Source organism: Pygoscelis adeliae, unplaced genomic scaffold, assembly GCF_000699105.1.
Source record: "Pygoscelis adeliae isolate BGI_AS28 unplaced genomic scaffold, ASM69910v1 Scaffold77, whole genome shotgun sequence".
NCBI lineage: Eukaryota > Metazoa > Chordata > Aves > Sphenisciformes > Spheniscidae > Pygoscelis > Pygoscelis adeliae.
This window is the reverse complement of record NW_008825216.1, coordinates 7,218,690-7,238,187: the sequence shown is the minus strand read 5'-3', so window position 1 is coordinate 7,238,187 and position 19,498 is coordinate 7,218,690. Positions and strand designations below refer to the sequence as shown.

Sequence of the window (19,498 nt, the reverse complement as noted above, 5' to 3'; positions counted from 1 at the left end):
AATCCCCCACATCCCCCAAGCCACGTCCCAGGCATGCAAAGCACCCTCCTGGACTTGTGCCGTATAAGCCCAACTCTGATGGGCTGCAGCCTGGCCTGCATATTATTTCAATCACTCTGGAATTAAAATAGCATCATCATCAACATCAATTAATAATAATAATAATAATAATAATAATAATAAAATTAACTATATCCCTGCCGAAACCAGGACACCCTGGAAGCAACAGAAAAGCACTTACCACACAGTGGTGTCTGAGCTTTTAACTCTTGTTCCTGCACTAGCTACCATTAATCTTCAGTCTGGCTAAACTGCCCATAAATAGTTGTGAACTGGATATTTCTAGGGAAGAGATGCTCAAATTATTGTTTCCCTCTCTACTCCCTTACATCAACTCCTCTCTCCCGTACCTCATCTCCATACCCCATGAGGGTAGGAGGGTATGGATGCAAAGCCCTATGTCCTCCTCTCATGTCCCAGCTTTGCTTCCAGCTGTACACACTACAGCCCTCATCCTCCTCCACAACACACCACGTGGAGCTCAGTCAGCTCGCTTAGTCCTTCAGAAGGCAGCAGGAGGTGAGAGAAAGTGATAGATCATGGGACAAGAGTAAATAGTTTGTTATTGGTGGTGCCCATGTTGGCCTGGTAGCCAGCATCTGAACTAGCCCACAGGCCATTAGCTGGCAGTTCTTCTTTAAACTTTCTAAAGGATTAATTTACAGTGTCATGACTGGGACTCAACAAAATCCAATGTTTTGAAAAAAATCAGAGAAAAACAGTCTGTAGTTCTTTTTGCATGACTTTCCAGTCCTAATACTACAATATTTGAATAAAACTAAATGTCTTTGATAAGTTAAGTGAACAAAATAGTTAAAATATGATCTTCAGACAAGGAATTAAATTATCTTCTCTCTGTGAAAACAAACAGTTTTGACTTTATGCTTAAGACCCGAGCTGCACACTTCCAGCTCCTATAGGACTATAACCACTGATGGCTTGTATGTTCTACTGAGCAAGTTGCATTTGCTTTGATAATCCTGATTTGTGCATTCAAATTCATATACTGAAAATGAAAATTTCAATTATTTTTTTTGCAAAGAATGTGACAGGACTAATTTTTTAAATGCATCTGGATAACCTGTTTCAAGATACCTCTTTAATCAGCTTTATTTAGCTTACTTCACATTTGCATTTTATATTTGGCCTCATTTGTATTGCCACATTACACTTTGTTTGTATGACATAATTACTTCTGTACTAAAGGCTCCAGAGCTTTAACTATTTCAGGGGCATAGACCATAATGGGATTAATGACAGGTTTGCAGGAAATATAGGACATTTAGTGCATTAGCAAGAATCATAAAGTCCTCCGTAACATCAGTGAGCGTTTCGTGACATTCTTTGCTCCCTCCTTCCTGTTTCTTCCATTTCTTCTTTTAATGTCAGGTTGCATAGATACACAATGAGGCAACAGGTGACTTCTTGAGGTCACTGGCCTGGCTTCTCCATCTGCACATTTATTTCATAACAAAGTTCTAGTCAGAGACTTCCAACTTTTTAAATTAATTTCACTAATACGGTTGAGAAAGATCAGATAAAACAAACAAGCAAGGAAATAAATCTCTTTTGGTTATGGTTTGAGGAGTCTGTTAACATACAGATGACATCTTCAGATTAGTGTAAAAAGATGATTTCTCCAGCATTGTGTGTCATGAAATTCTCTGTATTTACTGGCATGTTCTTTCTTATTACCTAGTGGAGTATTAACAGGAGGGCAGTTAACCTTTGCATCTGTGCTTTGGCAACTAGCCAATACATTAATAGAGATGATGAAAGCTGTGGAAAATTGCTTATTTCCTACCTTGTTCCAGAGAGAGGATTAAGAGAGTGGAAACTCTCCAGAGACAGCAAAGCTGAGGCTAAAAAAAGGCTGTGAGAGGAAAGTTTAGAAAAGACGTGGGAAATTTTGGGTAGCTGAAAGACAGAGCTGGGTATACTTCTGTAGACAAGGGATAGTAGTCTAATCTGATGTTGTGATGAGCTTTGTCCTGGTCAGGGAAGGTGACCGTCATGAAGAAGACTCTACAATTCAGGAGGAAAACCAAAGATGAAGGAGGATCCTAGAAAATTTTACAACAGATTAGACCCCAGCTCAAACAGTTTTTTTAGAGTAGTCAAGAAAATGAGCCTGGATCATGTACTGAGGATTAATTATTTTTCATCTCTGTTTCAGTATTTTCTGTATTTTTAAGTAAATAACAATAGTGTCATGCAGGCTGGTAAATAATTTGTTTTGTGGCAGTTGTGTTATACCTGTCATGTACTTCTGACGTAATAAGTCCTGTGCAATCATGAAAGGCATTCCTTAATGTGCCTATACCCCCAGGCAGCAGCCTCTGCCAGTCTTCAAAAGGTGCTCCAGGGTCATCTTCACACCAGGACACTGGGGCTGAAGCTCGCCTGGGACAGCCCTAGAAGGGGCCTGGACAGGGTGTCCCTTTGTCTGAGTCCTTAACTTGGGTTCCTGCCTGCCTTTGTCTCCCTGTGCTCCTCTGGGCTTGTGTAGACAGGCCTTTGACGAGCTGATGGCTACAGGGTTGGGCCTGGGAGTATCTAGGCAGGGCATTATTTGGGGTCTCCCTTCACTGTTTCTCTGTGCTCCTTTCTGGGTATACAGACAAGCTTTTATCACGTAACCTAAGACATCTTACCATCCTGGTCCCTGTTTGGAGGCTTTGACTCCCTCTGATCAGGCACACGCTACATTATTCAAAGGGAAGAATGCCACATATGGCATTTTAATTGTAGAGCCAATTCTACTTTAAGCCCTACTTTTCATGGACTCATTCACAGGATCCCAGGGAATGTGTCTCCCCGCCGAGGTTTTTTTTTTGCAGATGGATGATCAGGGGGATTTAGGGTACCTTCATGAATGCATCAGTCTTCATGGATCCATCTTAAATCTTACTAAGTAATTTTGGAGGACTAATTTATGAAAGCCTTCTCCAGAGTTTTACTGAGATTAATGCAGATCATAGGAATAGTTCTAGAAACCCACTTCTCATTTACCACCTGAGAGCACAAGTTTTGAGGGTATTGCTTTGTTGTTTCATTTAACAGGGAATGGCTCTGCATAAGCAGATCAGTCCATTAGGCAACTGTCAGCTGGCAGTGTCCTGTAGCTATCACAGAAAAGGTCACCAGCCTCTTTCTGCAGAGCTCCACAATCAGGAAAGACCAGGTCTGATAAGCATGGGAAGTCAGAAACCTTTAGAGGCACTGTGGTGGCTTGAACAACAAATACCATTAATCTGGAGATTACCAAATCCTTTAATCTGTTTTTAATCTCCATGTTTTTAAAGCTGCTGCTTTAAATCAGCTGATGTTTTCTGTCAGTCTCCGGGTGCAGTATTTGGCAGGATCAGAGCGTCTTCTTGTGTAACTCGTATGGTACAAGGTACACTCCTCCCATCTCCCGGCTCAGGTGTCGTGGCAGATGGCTATATCAAAGGCTCACATTACTAAATCTTGATCCTGCTTTTTTTTGCCAAGAAATTTAACTACCCTCAAAATCCCTCCTCATGACTTATGTCTTCTAATTGGTTTTTCTCCACTAATACTGGTTTTTTTTGGTTCCTAAGGATAAAACATACCTCCAAGGAATAATTGGCCTGACTACCCTCTCTGGCAAATATACACTGGAAATCCTCTGGATTTTCTCTATCAAAGTTTCTTTGGACTATTCTGTGATGAGTGAAGTGTAGGAGTGAAATGAGCTGTCTTTCTATCACGGAAATCCTATTCCAACACTATGCTATTGCATGAGATACATTAATAATTTACATACCATTTTCCCCCTTTTTCCTTCCTTAGGGAATGCGTACTGTCCCAACCCTTTTTTTTGCCATCAGGTAAAAATACCAATTAAACACATTCTCTTAGCTTCAGTCCATGACAGTTTAATGTCAAGGGAAGGTAAAGGAAAAAAATTCAGGCAGGCTGCTATTTTGTTTTGCTAGGGTGGCTGGTTACGCTTCAAGAATCAGGAAAGGTGCTATTTCATGGCACAGCAAATTTTAGCTAATGTCAGTGAAGTGATGCAGGTGGTGCCAACTGGCTGTGCTTTGGCACAGATCTCATTCAACAAATGGATCAAGGAGGAGTCTGCTTGGTTCAGATGACTCCTGCCCATAGGTAGTCTTTCTGTATTGATGTAGTTTTACAGGAGAGAGGAAATGAAGAGAAAAGCAAAAGGTTTCCATGGACTAAACAAAACTAATGTAAAAATGTAGGGCTAGGACATCCCGCGAGCACTGCAGCGTGCCTCAGGGACCAGGTGTGAATCCCTCAGGGCGAGCAAATTGCAAAAGCATACAGGTATGCCGTTGCCGGTCCTCCTGCTCCAAGGGCCCAACAGGCAGCATTCAAAAGATGGAAATAAGAAAGAATGGTATTTAGATGCTTGGCGTGAATTTTTTTGGGGGAACTATTTTCTTGTTCCTTGTGACCCATCCTCTTGCCCGAGACTTGAATATTAAACCTTAAATATTAAGCCTAACTTCAGTTTTTCTACTGAGGTCAGTGCAGTCCCCTGAAGTGCATAATAAATGCTAATCATTGTAGCTCAGTTTATATTATTACCAACTCAGTAATGACTGATCAGTTGTTAAACAATGATTGAGCTCTTTAAGGAAAGAACACATCTAATTGAGTAATTTCTGTGTAACCACCAGAAAGCCCAAACTCTGTACTGCAGTCCGAACAATGGCCAAAGAGTGTGTGTGTCCACGTGCCCTCCTGGGCACCAGCTGGAGGGAGCAGTCAGCCACCCTCACAGGACAGTCCACAGCTCAGTCGCTAGTGCACTGAACATTTTCTCTCCCAATCCCAACATGTTTGATCCTATTTCAGTGAGAATGATGAGTGATATAACAAAAAAAAATCCCAGCAGAGTGAGTACTGGAAAGAGCAGAACTGCCATGAGGAATGTGATTGCGCCATTTAAACCCCAGCGTGCAATTCACGTTGTTCTATTTTGATATATTTTATTTATAAGCTCTGGCTGTAATTACAGATTTTTTTGGCATGATATTTTGAAGTTAGTTAAGCCCTTTAACCTAGAATGCAATTGCATTTTCTTTTTCTTTTTGTTTGCTTATGTTCAACTTCTGTTGATTTCAAAAGGTTCAAATGACTTAAGGTCTTTGACTGGAGTTGCGTATTTCTTTACAGTTTCAGAAAGAGTAGTCAATTATTGCTCACAGGGTCAAAGAAAAACCCAACCCCCTATTAAAAGGTAATCTGTGGCTCTCTCTTTCTGCATAGCATTTCACACTGTGATAGAGCTTGTGTGTGTGAGAGAGAGAAGAATGGAGAAGTCCAGGAAAAAATTTGCTGATATAATAGATAAGGCAATGGTTACTGCTAACTCAATGGATCGTGACGAACTGCTTTTTTCTTACAAGGGGATTCTCTACCCTGTTACTTTTTGCAGTCCTGAAGTATTCAGAGCCATGGAGTCCCTTGAAGCCAGAAGTGATGATATCATTTTGGCAGGATACCCTAAATCTGGTGAATATAGTTTGCTTTCTTCAAAAATAATGTAATGGCAAATAAGTAGGTTTGTACTAAATATATCTAATATATATTATATGATATATAATATTATATATTATACTAAATAACAGTATTTAGAATTTTCAAAAAATTTTGTAGAACTAATTTTGTCCTCAAAAAGCACAACAAAGTTAATTATGAAGATTTTATATAGGGAATTTTTCAAATGACTGAGAAAAAGACATCTGATTTTCTTTTCTGTAGCATGTAAAGGTTTTTTTTATCTTTACTTTTTATAGTCATGAAGTTAAATGCACAAATTAGAGAGAATTAAAATACAGTTCTCACACCAGAGATAACTAGATCTCCTGATATTGCAGGATCTGCTCTCACGTTTATATTTGTAAAGTTAATAGCTTTCTATTTTTACACAGAAGGGAGCTTTTGGTACCTTCACATGCCATGTTGCATACTCTTTAGTTTATTTCACATAGATGTCAAGAATATCTGAAATCCATAACTATCAAAACATTATTTTTGTAACACTTGAAGTGATCACACTGCTCTTGGACTATTGGGAGATCAGGAGGAGATCTTTGTTAGGGTTGCGAGTTTACCCTACATCTTTGCTCCTTCTGCCTGAAAGCAGCCTATACTGGCCCATATCAGAGCTACAGGTTTGGGTGTCTCATACCCATTTTAATGTAGCTGTTTCTCTCCTCCAGCAATTGGGTTCACACTGTCTCACAGTAGATAGTCACAGTTGACAGGATTGTAAAGTTTTTGCTTTTTTGTCATGTTTGCTTTTTGAAGAAATGCTATGCACCAGAATGCAGTTATTAAGACTGTAGTGACAAAGATGTAGGAACCCAGCGTCCAGAAGTCAGGAAGTGGTAAACTAAAGATGGGAGTTCTCTACAGGCTCTTTTTTTTTGTGTTTTGAAGAAAAATATAATAAATCTGTATAGGAAATGTCACTTTAGAGAATTTTTGCCTATTGGTGAAGAAAATGAGCACATACAGCACATTTTTCAGATCTAGTTCTGCTCCTGTGTTGAAGTTCTGTGACTCATCTTTCCTCCCAAGATAATCCTGTGCAGCACGTCAGAAAAAAATATATAATATACTAGGTTTTGAGGTACAGGTTTATCACCCCAATCCCCCTTATATTTGTCACAATAAAAATGTATTACATTAATGCATGTTTTCATGTTTGAATCTTAGTGGTTCTTCTCCTTTATTAGTTAATTTACAATATACAAGTTAATTTACAATATACAAGTTAATTTACGATGTACTGAGCCATTCGAGTTGGAGGAATGTATCCTTATAAAGAGCAAAGGTGTCCTACCTTTGCCTGAGAGGCGATTGTCCAGTTAGTCAGCTGTGATTGTATCACATGAAAGGAGACCAGGCAACTCACCTGGTAGTACTACCTACCTCTTGGCTTTCCTGGCAAATCCATTTCTGTTTATTCTAAAGGTTTTGCAAACAATTCTGTATTTTTCCCCTTTCAGGCACAAACTGGGTAGGTCAAATCTTAAGTGATCTGGTAGCCATATTTGAAAAGAAGACGCAGAATAAAGAAAGCAGCGTGAATGACGAAGAATTAGAAGAGTTCCCCTACCTCGAAATTGGAGATACCGGAAAATATGAGGTGGGCACAGAATACGTATGAAAGTTGTCAAAATTTTGTGCTTCATATACTGAATATATGGTGCGTGAAATATTCCACTGTTTTATAAGAACTGTCGCACTTCTCTGCATGTGGCGTCTGGTCAGGATGAATCTCATCTGCATTGCCAAGTGCTGGGGGATAAATGGACACTTCAGAGGGCTTGAGAGGAGCACATACTCATTAGATACTCAAGAACTGCAGAAATTCAACGTAGCATGTTTTGTATTTAAGAAGAGTTTCATGAAATGTCAAATACTGAAATACTGGCTTTTGTCTCTTTTACTAGCTCTTGCTCCTCACCCCTTCTCTCTCTCCTTGAGATCCTTCAGCTTTCACATACCCCAGTTAGAGTCTGCATCTTACCTTTAGATTTGATCCCTTGTCTAACAGAACATGTTAAATTCATTATCACTGAAGAGAATTAGCAATGGATAATCTTTTTCCAATTGCTTATTCTCAGGGGCTTTTGAAGATTAGAACTACTCAGAGCAGTCCACTATGATCCCATGATAACACTCACAAAAAATAAGTACTTCTACCAGCCAATAAGTGTTGATAAGTTTAGCAAGGCAATATTTCATCATAGGCTGATGAAAAGAATACTTGTATTAACTGAACTGTCCACTTTCCTCCTTCCAATTCTTAAAGCGAATGAACAAATTACCTTCTCAAAGAGTTATATTTACTCATCTCCTTCCTGAAAATCTTCCCAAGTCTATCTTCAAAAATAAAGCCAAGGTGAGTACTGATTTTAATGTCTTGAAAGGAAACACACCAACAGATTTTTTTTTAAAGCCAATTTAGTACTTTTCTGCCAATTTTCAGAATCACTCTTATACTTAAGTGTTTAGCCTGGCCATTTCTACATACTTGTTTAAGTACTGCCATTCATCTCACTTAATCTCAGTTCATCCTTATTGACACCTTTGTGTTGGTCTCCACAAGCGAGGTGGTGGGTGGAACAAATCCTCCAGCAGTAAAATGTATTTTGACACAATTTCCTATGGGAGGCATTTTATGGTGTTGTAGTAAGTGAGGGCTTCAGTGTGTCAAGTTTCAGAGACAATTTGTATTTTTGTGATTTTTCCACACTACCTAAATGATGAATGATGCTTGTATCAAGCAAAACATACTTAGATTCTGCATAATTGATTTGATTAATCTGTAAAAGATATTTTAATAATTTTAGGCAATCATCTTCACCAGGTACTGAAGCAAAGTGAAATACTTCACCTTCTGAATTTAGAATGAAATTGCTACTTCTGCAAGTAGTATATTCCCCAAACTGCAATTATAAAGTAGATTATTGTTTTCTTCATACTATAGTCTGTTATGTCTTTCTCTACAAATAAAATATTTTTTTTTCTAGATATTGCTGCTGATTCGCAATCCAAAAGATGTAGCTACATCTTTTTACCATTTTTCCAATGGCATGTCTCCTCTTCCCTCCTATGAGACCTGGGATGATTTCTTTGTAGCTTTCATGACGAAGAAAAGTACAGTATATTCTTTTGTCTGTGTCAATTATTCAACGCTTTGACTTTGTCTAAAAACCTTGCACTTTGTAAATCAGCTTCACTAGGATTTTTTGATTTACAGTACAAAAGCAGAGATTAAAGACAGAAAGTTAGAAATTTGAACTAACGTTTACAGTACTTGTCTTACTGCCTGAAACTGCACTTCCACAAACTGCTTTAACTTGCACAAACTGATATTTTCTCTGGAAGAAGCAGTTCCTCCTTATCTCTATCTTGGATCCCCTTCACCCCTTCTCTCCAATGTCCATCATCTTGTGCACACGCAGATGCCTGAACACCTACATGCCAAATTGGACCAGAGGAATGATTTGGACTAAGTCTAATGCATTAAAAAAGAAAGAAAATAATCCTACTAGTTTAAAATTGCATAAATTCCTCAGTTTGGCATATCACATGGCCAGCAGAAGGAAGGCTAAACAAGGTTTTAAACTGGATTGAGGGAGTCTGCAAGATTGTTTGAGTACTGATAGCTCTTCGGTGGACTCACATCTGTCTTGAAATACTAACAAGTTTTACCGTACTGACTTACAAATTGTATCATATGCCTGAGACATGTGCATGTGTCAGAACAGCCTGGAGCAAAACCCCATAATTCCTATAGAAGGGTGTAAACTCTGGCATAGACATGATTAATAATGCCTATGGCTGAGGGATCAAGTTAAGGAGTAAAAATTGATTTATTTCATAAGAGGCTTGTATAGTCTTCATTTGTGCTTCATCTTAGGATTCTTTTGGTTTATTTAGTGCCCTGGGGATGCTACTTTGAATACCTTTCTGAATGGAACAAATATGCTGATGATGAAAATGTTATGACAATAACTTACGAAGAGCTAAAAAAGGTGAGGTTACCAATAGTTACAAATATTTTATACTTCAAAGAGCATTTGTTCCTAAACCAATTAACCATTATATTCATGTAGTGTATTCAAACTGCGTGATACTGTATGAGATAGATTCCTTTTTTAAGAGAAGCAAAGGTGAAATTCAAACTTAAAAACCTTTTTAAAATTTTGATTGTGAAAATGATTCTTGTTTTCTCTTTAGCTGTGATATAAGCCCAAATCACTGTAAATCAAAATCCCCAGTAATTTTTTGGGGGGAGCTTTTATATATTCAACAGTGTAGATTTTGCTCAACTGTAAATCACGTAAAATCTTTTGTGATCTATAGGCAGACAGCTCATATCTCCTCTGAAATAATTATGGAGAAGAGAACCACTATGTACCACTCCAGTCCTACTGAACTCTATGAATATTCTATATACGTAGCCAGCGGAGAGATGTAGGGAAGCGCCAACACCTCGGAAAGCACTGTAATTTGTTCAAATGTCATGTGTTATGTTACATTCCTTTTTTCAGAATCCGGTCCTGGGTGTGGAAAACATAGCTGCTTTCCTTGGGATTTCCCTGACTGAGAAAGAGCTTCAGAGCGTGGTAGAGAGGAGCAGCTTCCAGTCAATGAAGAAGAATGCGCAGAAGACCCATGGGGCATTTGGCAATGTTCTCTTTCGCAAAGGTAGGAAGCTCCAAGAGGTCCAGAGGTAGAAATGTCACACTCCTAAGAACTTGGGCCACACATCCATCTTTTGCTTCTTTTTTGCGCACGTATTAGCGTTACAGATTAGTATCAAGCAGGTTATATCACTGTTATGCTTGAGAAGACTAGTCAAGGAGCACTGGTGAGGAAGTGACCCAGCAAGGCTCTGGCAGCAGGCTGCAGACAGCACAGGAGAAGCAACCACACAGAGCAAATTTTAGAGGCCCACAGATGACTGGCAGGAAGGAGGAACTGTCATGTGTCTGAACTCCTCTCCACCTCTGCACCAAGATCACTGATTTTTCAGCCATTAGAGGCCTACCTGAGCAGGCAAAACTGGGCCAAACTCAGCCTGAGTGGCATGATCACATTTTTTAGGAGAGTATAGGATCTCCTGAAAGGGCCACTGCCAACCCCCTGTTCACACTTATGGGTTAGAAGTACGCCAAGCATGCAAGAATCAGGTACATAGAGAAGGGGAAACAAAAGAGAACTACTTTTGCAGTGTGGTGTAGGGGACACAGACATGAGAGGGCCAACCTGGCTGTCAGAATCTATTTCTGCATTTTACATTAAAGAAATCACTGGATAAAAACTCAAGCTGCCAAGGGAGCAGAAACCCAGCTCTGCCTCCTGCCAGATGATTCTTAATCAAGCCTTCATGATCTTCCACCTTGTCAGTCATAACTGACTGCAGTAGAGAGCTGCAGGGAAACAGGACCTTAGGCTGCTTTTTTGGACACAGTCACCTGAAAAGGAGTACGTTCTTTTGCATTATAGCAGTTTCACAGATCTGTTGCTCCGCTGACTTCACAAAATTATATTGGTGCAAAAACGAGTGAAGTTTTGTCTTGAAAAATGGATCAACTCCATTTAATGTACAATGGAACAAGAATGACAGATCTATAGAATAAAAAAACCCAAAATTTCTTGTTTTTCAAGAGTTTCTTTGCTTCTTTGAAGGTGGTATAAGTGACTGGAAGAATCTTTTCAGTGAAGATCAGAATGAGAAAATGGACAAAGCATTTGAAGAACATATAGGAGGAACTAAACTGGGAACAAAGTTAAAGTATGAAGTGTACTGTAAAGCCTGAAGAGTAATAAAATGTAGTTAGAGCAAGAGATTTCCAATGCACTCTCAGATCATATGAATGCTATATACTAGAAAACTAGATCAAATGATCCAAGCGCCTTAGAATTACTGTAATAATCTCATTGCAGCAGCCTTTACAGTGACAACGATGAATTTTGTTTTAAAGGTGAGAATTTTGTTTTTAAAGGCTTTTGTTTTAAAGGTGAGATCTTTGGCTTGCTTTAGCTACACTCATTTGCTGAATAAGATGGCAACTAACCATATTCAGGTAAACTTAACGGCCCTGTTTCAGTAGCTGTCACCTGGAAGGAAATGCCCCTTTACTCTTTCTAGCCAAATTCAGTCTTTTTAGACTATTTACAATTATTTAGTATGTAGAATTTTTTTTTTTTGCAAAAATGTTTCAAATCGGGCAACGTCTTCACAGAAAAGATCACTAGCAAAAATATGGATCTGACACAACCTTAATTAATGACAAAGGATATCTTCCCCATGACTTCAGCACAAACTGCATCAAAGCTAGAGGGAGGAGAATGAAGGGGAATGGGGATCAGCATTCTTAGGGGTTGTAATCTCTCTGAATGCAGAATTTCAGGATGGATTTCAGATTATGGGCTGGTGTTAACAAGTTGTACCAGGAGAGGTTTCATCTCGATATAAGAAATAAATTCTTTACAGTGAGAACAATCATTCACTGGAACAACCTCCCCAGCGATGTGGTAGAGTCCTCATCACTGGAGGTTTTCAAGATGCAATAATCTCATCTAAGCTCCCTTTCCCATGAAGTGTTGTACCAGATGATGTTTCAAGGTCCCTTCCAACCTGGGCTGTTCTATGATTCTATAAAAGCAGCGCCTCTGAGTGGATCTTGCCTGTTAACACCAGCCCATAATCTGAAACTGCTTTTATGTTTTCCATGCTCCAGCCATAAAATAGGAAAAGAAAATGTAGTGAATGTAGAAGATGATATTTCCCACCATTAATACGAGTGCAGCGCTCTTACCACAAAACTACAGTTAGCATTCCCTCTGTTCATTCTTGATTTACATATGTGCCAACAGTTAAGCTTTAACTTAAATCAATACTTAAACACTGACATAGATTAATTTCCATAACTGGAAATCCTCTGAAACTGAAGATGCCAAAATTTGCTGAAACTGGCTCTAGCGAGAAAATGAGATTGTCAAGGGTGATGGTGCGAGACATTACTATACTCAGCTATTTTGTACCAGCATTGGTATTTGGCACTGTGGACCTGTCCAGCGACCAACTGCACTTCAGCCACCTGTTCTGGAAAAATAGCAAAATATGGTTCTTTAAGTATAGTTGAATTAAAAACTGGAAAAACCCACACCCAATTTATAGATCCAACACCTAAGCAGATAAGAAGTAAAAATAAAAGATACAATAGGAAAGAGTAAAGTATTCAATGACTTCTTGCCTCATTCTTCTAAAGCTGGTTAATTCTGCCTGGACATGGAGAAACGCAGAGTTTTGCAAAGAAATAGGAATGCTAGAAATAATACTTAAATTTTTTTTTAAAATGAATGGATTCAAAAGCAGAGCATCTGAAAGTCCTGACACAAGCCACCTTTGAACAACTAGAAATTATCTGTAAGAACCCAGAAAGGTACCAGATGCCTGGAGGAGGACATACATAATAGCTGTGTTTAATAATGTGAGAAAGAAGAATCAAAATAGAGCAGTCATCTTAACTTGATACCTGGAAATTTACTTACAAAAATGACCAAGCAACCAACCGTGAAACATTTTGAGGATAACAAGGTGGTAAGTATAAACTATGTCAAAGCTGTTCATGTTCCGTCTTTAAAAGAAAACTTATCTCTTGAATAAGCCATAGACAGAAGATACAATAGATGACAGCATCAGAGAGGTTCTGAAATTATATGACAAAAGAGACACAATCTAGATCAACAAACTTATGGCTTCATATGTGGAGATGGCAACTTACAAATGTGGTTATAGAAATGAAATTAAAGTACTGAAAGTAGATTTGTGTTCCTAGAAATTCATACAACAGTTACAAAAGGCACCCAGAAGCAGGGTCATCAGCAGCAATACTTTCAGGAATATCCACTTGCTTACATGGCTGTTATGAACTTGGTTGCAATAGTGTGCTTATGGTCAAACTGCATATACTGGATGACAGCAAAATTGGGAGGACAATTAAAGCAATATCCTTTAGTGGTGAGTCTTGGTCATATTCAACATTGTTCTTAACACTGGTGGACAGACTAATATCTGTATCATATATGACTAACTTTTAAGTCTGGGGATCAGAACAGAGGGCTGGGGAAAGTACTGGGGAAAATGGGGAAACAATTCAAAACATCATAATAAATTGAGAAGAAGATTGGCAAACATGAAGTTCAGTAAAGGTAAGTGTAAAATGCTACATTTAGAAAAGAGAAACCAAAGGCACAAGTACTTAATGGGGGCAAACTAGTCAAGCAGCAGTTGGCATGAAAAGACCTGAGGAATCACACTCAGCAAGGGCTAACATGGTGAAAGTGCTGGGAAAAAAAAAGGTTAGATCTTATTCTGGTTTACAGTAACAGGAGGATGATACCTAAGACACAGGCAATAATTATTACAGCCTGTGGTTACAGATCAGTCTAAACTGGAGAATGCTGCTTAGGGAGGCTGCAGAGACATTTAAGGAAGCATCTGGCAGGGAGAAGATAAGCATGCTTAATACTTTAGTAGTACGGGGGGGGACTAGAAAGTCATATTGACTGACACAATAGCACTGGTTTTCAAACTTTATCATTGCTAGTTCCTTACCAATTGTCCAAAAAAAAAAGTATCTTTCTTTCTTGTCTAGTCTTTTTTGTTACCTATAATTCCTGAAATGATATATTTCCATTTCCAATGCTTACATTGTATTTCTGTCTATTTGCTTTAAAGATGATGAAGAAACCAGAAAAATTATACTAACCCATCTCCCACCTCATGTCCTTTCCCCAATCCGTTTTCCAAAACAAGGCTAAGGTGAATCTTCGGCTAAGGTGAACCTTCTCTTTGTGTTGTACTGCAAATGCTCCTGCCAATAGCATTTCCATCCAAGGCAGATTTTCATGTAGATGAATTGAACGATTCAGAGTTTTCCCTGGGGACCATGTGAGCTGTGCCACAGTCGTACAGCCTTCCTGCAGGGTCACCTGCTTACCCTGAGACACTCAGCTGCTGGGCAGACAGCGCTGAGGCTGGGACTCCTGGATCCCTCAGGACACCTGAGGGTTCCTCTGATCCTCTCCAGAGAGACAGGGTTGCTCTGAGCCCTCACATTGCAGCTCCTAAGCAGTCTGCCAGATGGCTGTGACAGCATCGAGGGCCCCACTCATGAGCAGAGATCAGGGTCCAAGGGCTAAAGGACCCGGAGGCACCCATGTCCCAGTGGCTCAGGTGACAAGTTGTTAGATTTCATGTTGAGGTGTTACAGTGATCTGGCTTCCTCAGGATTCAGGCAGCTGGCTCTGGAGGCAGGAGGAAAAATGCTAATTTCTTGATGCTCTTACTCTTTAGTATTGGCAAATGGGAGATTTTCCTTTGCAACTCAGAGTAAACACATGGACAGAAAACTGAAAACAGTAACAAAGCTGGCAGTAGGCATAATATATCAACAGTGTCTCCAGTTTTTATGAGTAAAATAGCACTGCTAGAGAAAATATTTCCAATAAAATGGTCTATTTTGATGGTTCTGCATTTTGCAAGACCAGAAAAATAATTTTAAATGATTCTTTGTAGGTAACTGTAAGCAATCTTCCAGGTCTTAACAGTTACGCTTTTGATTTGACACTTCCTCATGCTTAATTAAGCTTGTGTATAGGTTTACTAAGTGTCTAATATCCATTTATGAAGAAAGAGACAAAGATGTGATGCACAGCAGTGTGGAGCTCTCTGTGGGTTTGATATATGGGTAGTGAACGAGACCCATACTTTATTCAAGGGTGTGAAAGAATGAAAGAGTGAAAGGCGCCTCCACAGGGGTCCACCTACACATCCCAGGTGGTGTTAGTTGAAAACTGAGACTTGGGTCTCCAAGGCCAGTCCCTCACACACCAGTTTTCCCAGGTTGCAGAGGCCAAGACAGCGAAGACTGGTGCAAAGATGGTGACAGGAGCTTGATGGTCTGGTGGTTTGGTTGATGACCCCTTCTGCTGCCAGTTATGGAAGCCTAGCTGGAGCCTGGGAATGAGGCCAAACTGTGTTGATCATGAAGAGGCTGTAAACTGAAGCTGGTCAGGAGGAGGGAACAGAGTGTTCCCAAAGACAGCACTGTGGAAAGAGAGCAGAAACAGCCAAGGGATGACTCAGTTGGCCCTGTGCTGGGAGCTCCACTGCTCTTGAGTAATTTCCACAGGGAGTAGTTTGAGGTGACCAAAAAGTGCCAGAGCTGGAAAGAGCAATAGAGGTCTGCTTCTGTTTCCACTGAGGGATGGGGTGTGCTTCTGAAGCGAGCAGGGTAGCACTCCACAATGTCTGGCTGACAGCTCTGTCCCTGTTGGCTTTTGGCATACCTTTGTTGATTATTGCCCGGTGTCGTGTTTTAATCTCAGTCGGCAACTAAGCCTCACACAGCCGCTCACTCACTCCCCCCACAATGGGATGGGGGAGAGAAACAGAATCGTGAAAGGGAAAAAAGTCGTGGGTTGAAATAAAGGCAGTTTAATAGGTAAAACAAAAGCTGTGAGTGCAAGCAAAGCAAAATAAGGAATTCATTCACTACTTCCCACCAGCAGGCAGGTGTTCAGCCATCTCCAGGAAAGCAGGGCTCCATCATGCATGATGGTCACCTGGGAAGACAAACACCGTAACTCCGAATGTCCCTCCTTCCTTCTTCTTCCCCCAGCTTGTATTGCTGAGCATGACATCATATGGTATGGGATATCCCTTTGGTCAGTTGGGGTCAGCTGTCCCAGCTGTGTCCCCTCCCAGCCTCTTGTGCACCCCCAGCCTACTTGCTGGTGGGGCAGTTCGAGAAGCAGAAAAGGCCTTGACTCAGTGTAAGCACTGCTCAGCAATAATGAAAACATCCCTGTATTATCAACACTGTTTCCAGCACAAATCCAAAACATAGCCCCATACCAACTACTATGAAGAAAATTAACTCTGTCCCAGCTAAAAGGAGCACAGCCACCTGTTTACAGGCTAAGACACAATATAGAGCCAAACTGGTTCACAAATGTGAAACAGTTTGACAGGATACTGTCAGCCAGGTTGACATGAAAAAGTGCAAATGTGCAGTCCAGAATGGATGGTGTCTTTATCCTTTCAGGAACCAACTGGCTTGACCAAATGGTGAGGGAGTTGGAATCAACAGATGCCAAATATACAGAAGAAGGCATGAAAGAGAGAATAAATGCTGAAAAGAAGCTAGAGATATTTCCATGTCTAGAATTTGGAGATCCTGGGATATATGAGGTTGGCAGGGACTGAAAATATTGGCACTGCTCTTCTTACAGGTAGTATTAGCTGAAAGACAATGGCTGATCTCACAGGTAATGGAGAGCCTAGAGCCTTAACAACAGCTATGGTCTGCACAAGTAGCATGTGCTATTGTCCTTGGTGTCCCAACACCAGGGCCTCAGAGCCCAGACAGTGCTGAGAAGCCACAGGGGCTCCAGCCCTGGACCCAGTGGGTTTGATCAATAAGACCTTTCTCTTGGGTGTGCTGTCCTCAGGCCTGTTTCATGTGAAATGGTACTCTGTGGCAGAGGCTGGCAGAAGCCTACCCCACCAGTGCATCCCTGTGGGTTTTCCAAGGGATAAGAACCTTCTTCTCTGGTGTCACCTTTTCATATTACCCACAATTTCTGAAAAGGCACATGTCACTGAATAAGCTACTTCTGTCCCGTCACATTTCTTCCCACTTGCTTTACAGAGGATGAAGAAACTGCCTTCCAGAAGAATTATACTAACTCACCTGTCACCTCATCTCCTGCCCCCATCCATTTTCCAAAGCAAGGCTAAGGTGTGTCTTCTCTTTGCATCACACTGCAAAAACGTTTCCACCCCAAATTAGCTTTCCTCTGTCTGTGAGAGGTGTTTCCTGCACTTTCACCTGGGCTGGTCAATGCACAGGCACATTTCCAAGGTTGAAGAGGCAGAGTGCTGTGTGCTGAGGCTATGAACAAACATCCTTTCCCAGCAGCAGCTTTGCTGACTCAGGAGGTTACTGTCAGTGGGCTTGTCGCTGGGTGTCACTGCCCCTTCAGTTTTCCTTCAGAAAGATGCTTCCAGGTTTGTGTCAGAAAACTGAGCAGGGCAAGCAGTTATTCTGTTTGCTTTAACTTGCCTCCAAGACCAGGGTACCTGTGGAAAGCCCACCACAGGCTGGGGCTAAGATAGTCTTCAATGCGAATTTCTGCAGAGAGAAGCAAGGGTGCACCCACAGCCTGCTTGTGGGTCTCCTGTTCAGTAGCCCATGAGCTCATATCTCTGGATTGGAGCTAGCTCAGCACTATGTCTCAAGGGCATCACTGAAAAGCTTCTTGTTTTCACCCTGAAGCTCACATTAGCAGCAAGTGGCCTGCCAAAGCTCTGATTTCTTGCTCAAGAAAAGCAATTAGACCAGCTTTGTACAGTCTGGTGGGTGTTAGTGGACATGTGATGTGTTGAGAAGATGGCATTTTGGTCAGTCACCAAATCAGAAGCAAATTATGTGTTTTCTTCCTCCAGATCCTTGTGCTAGTTTGGAACCCCAAAGAAACATCTGTCTCCTATTACCACTTCTACAACAACATGCTAGTACTGCCATCCTTCGCCTCCTGGGATGAGTACTTTGCAGCCTTCATGAACGGAAAATGTACTTTGCCCTGCATCCTCTGGCATTCCTCCTTACATGAGGGGCATACACAGGACCCTGTGCATGGGAATGCTGCCCCAACATACCTTACCAAGGCACTCCCAGAACAGAGAGACAGGCCCATGCTATGGCTGAAACAGGGAGTACCAGAGAATCGGTTTCTTTTGTCTCTAACTCTGAATGGGAGATCATGAGAAAGCTTTAGCCTGACTTTTCCATTCCCACAATAGAGCTTGTGGTTCAGTGCAACATACTGGCCAGAGCTGGGGGATCCTGCATGGACCTCAGCCAAAAGAACAGACATGTTGAGCTGGTCCTCACTTCACCATCCTGACATCACGCTTAGAGAGCTGTCTGGGCTGACTCCTCTGATTTGGTAAGGGCCTGTTTTGGGGAATACCCTACACAGCTATGTTTCTTCTTTGTTTGCAGTGGCCTGGGGATCCTACTTTGACTGCTTAGTGGAATGGAACAAATACCTCAACCATGAGAGGATCATGATGATAAGCTACGAGCAACATAAAGAGGTTTGGCATCTCACCCAGCTCTTCCTTGATGGGTGCCCTGTGCACCCCTCCTGATATGTACGGCTGTGGGGAAGAAGAAACTCTTGGGTCAAGCCTGCCTGCCCCTTTAGAAGGGCATGCCTTTCTGAGCTACTCTTTTATGTCTGGGGGAGGCTCATGGGGTTAGGAAGAGGGTAGCCTTGCCTATTAGCAGAAGGAGTCATATCTGGTACAGGCACAGTTGCTTTTGGGAGAGACGAAAATGCCTTGAAGTTGAGGCCACCATGTGTGGGTTCCCTCTCTGTTAGAGCTCCTAGAACTCCTTGGTGACACTGTGGGAGGCAGCCTCCTCTGCTGGGCTTCCCACCAGGTTCTGGGTCTATGCCACAGCCACGGTGTCAAGTCTTTTGGTTTCACCTCTGTGCTGTGTTCCTTTGGCCAGGACCAGATACTGGGAATGAAAAGGATTGCTGCCGCCTTTGGATTCTCCTTGTGTGAGGAATATTTTCCCAGAATTGCCAAGCAGACCAGTTTCATAGAATCATCATAGAATTATCATAGAATTGTTGAGGTTGGAAAAGATCTTTAAGATCATTGAGTCCAACTGTTAAGCTAGCACTGCCAAGTCCACCACTAAACCATGTCCCTAAGTGCCGCATCTACACATCTTTTAAATAACTCCAGGGATGGTGACTCAACCACTCCCCTGGGTAGCCTGTTCCAATGCTAGACAACCTTTTCGGTGAAGAATTTTTTCCT

The 19,498-nt window shown here is 41.1% G+C and overlaps 3 protein-coding genes across 3 annotated transcripts in view; 2 read left to right on the top strand and 1 right to left on the bottom strand.

Moving 5' to 3' along the window:
• DACT2 (dishevelled-binding antagonist of beta-catenin 2) overlaps positions 1 to 428 on the bottom strand; it is a 55,917-nt gene extending 55,489 nt beyond the window's left edge. Inside the window, exon 1 of the mRNA XM_009329254.1 lies at positions 390 to 428. Within this exon, the coding sequence (XP_009327529.1) occupies positions 390 to 428 (39 nt within the window). The remainder of the gene's footprint in view (positions 1 to 389) is intronic.
• Positions 429 to 5,372: 4,944 nt separating this feature from the next.
• LOC103921258 (sulfotransferase 6B1-like) lies at positions 5,373 to 11,405 on the top strand. Its single transcript, XM_009329202.1, has 7 exons — positions 5,373 to 5,574; positions 7,077 to 7,216; positions 7,886 to 7,975; positions 8,607 to 8,733; positions 9,520 to 9,614; positions 10,134 to 10,290; positions 11,275 to 11,405. Exons 1-7 carry the CDS (start codon positions 5,373 to 5,375, stop codon positions 11,403 to 11,405), a joined length of 942 nt encoding a protein of 313 aa, XP_009327477.1.
• Positions 11,406 to 13,787: 2,382 nt separating this feature from the next.
• LOC103921308 (sulfotransferase 6B1-like) lies at positions 13,788 to 19,289 on the top strand. The gene is made up of 6 exons (XM_009329253.1): positions 13,788 to 13,803; positions 16,704 to 16,849; positions 17,310 to 17,399; positions 18,107 to 18,233; positions 18,666 to 18,760; positions 19,182 to 19,289. The coding sequence occupies exons 1-6, from the start codon at positions 13,788 to 13,790 to the stop codon at positions 19,287 to 19,289; spliced, it is 582 nt and encodes a 193-aa protein (XP_009327528.1).
• The last annotated feature ends 209 nt before the right edge of the window (positions 19,290 to 19,498 follow it).

Excerpts from the sequence above, each read along its gene's own strand:
- LOC103921258 (XM_009329202.1), top strand. The coding sequence starts at position 5,373 with ATGGAGAAGTCCAGGAAAAAATTTGCTGATATAATAGATAAGGCAATG. Across the intron at positions 7,976-8,606 it reads TCTTCAAAAATAAAGCCAAG|ATATTGCTGCTGATTCGCAA; the intron begins GTGAGTACTGAT and ends TTTTTTTTCTAG. Across the intron at positions 8,734-9,519 it reads AGCTTTCATGACGAAGAAAA|TGCCCTGGGGATGCTACTTT; the intron begins GTACAGTATATT and ends TGGTTTATTTAG.
- LOC103921308 (XM_009329253.1), top strand. Across the intron at positions 16,850-17,309 it reads GAGATCCTGGGATATATGAG|AGGATGAAGAAACTGCCTTC; the intron begins GTTGGCAGGGAC and ends CTTGCTTTACAG. Across the intron at positions 18,234-18,665 it reads AGCCTTCATGAACGGAAAAT|TGGCCTGGGGATCCTACTTT; the intron begins GTACTTTGCCCT and ends CTTTGTTTGCAG.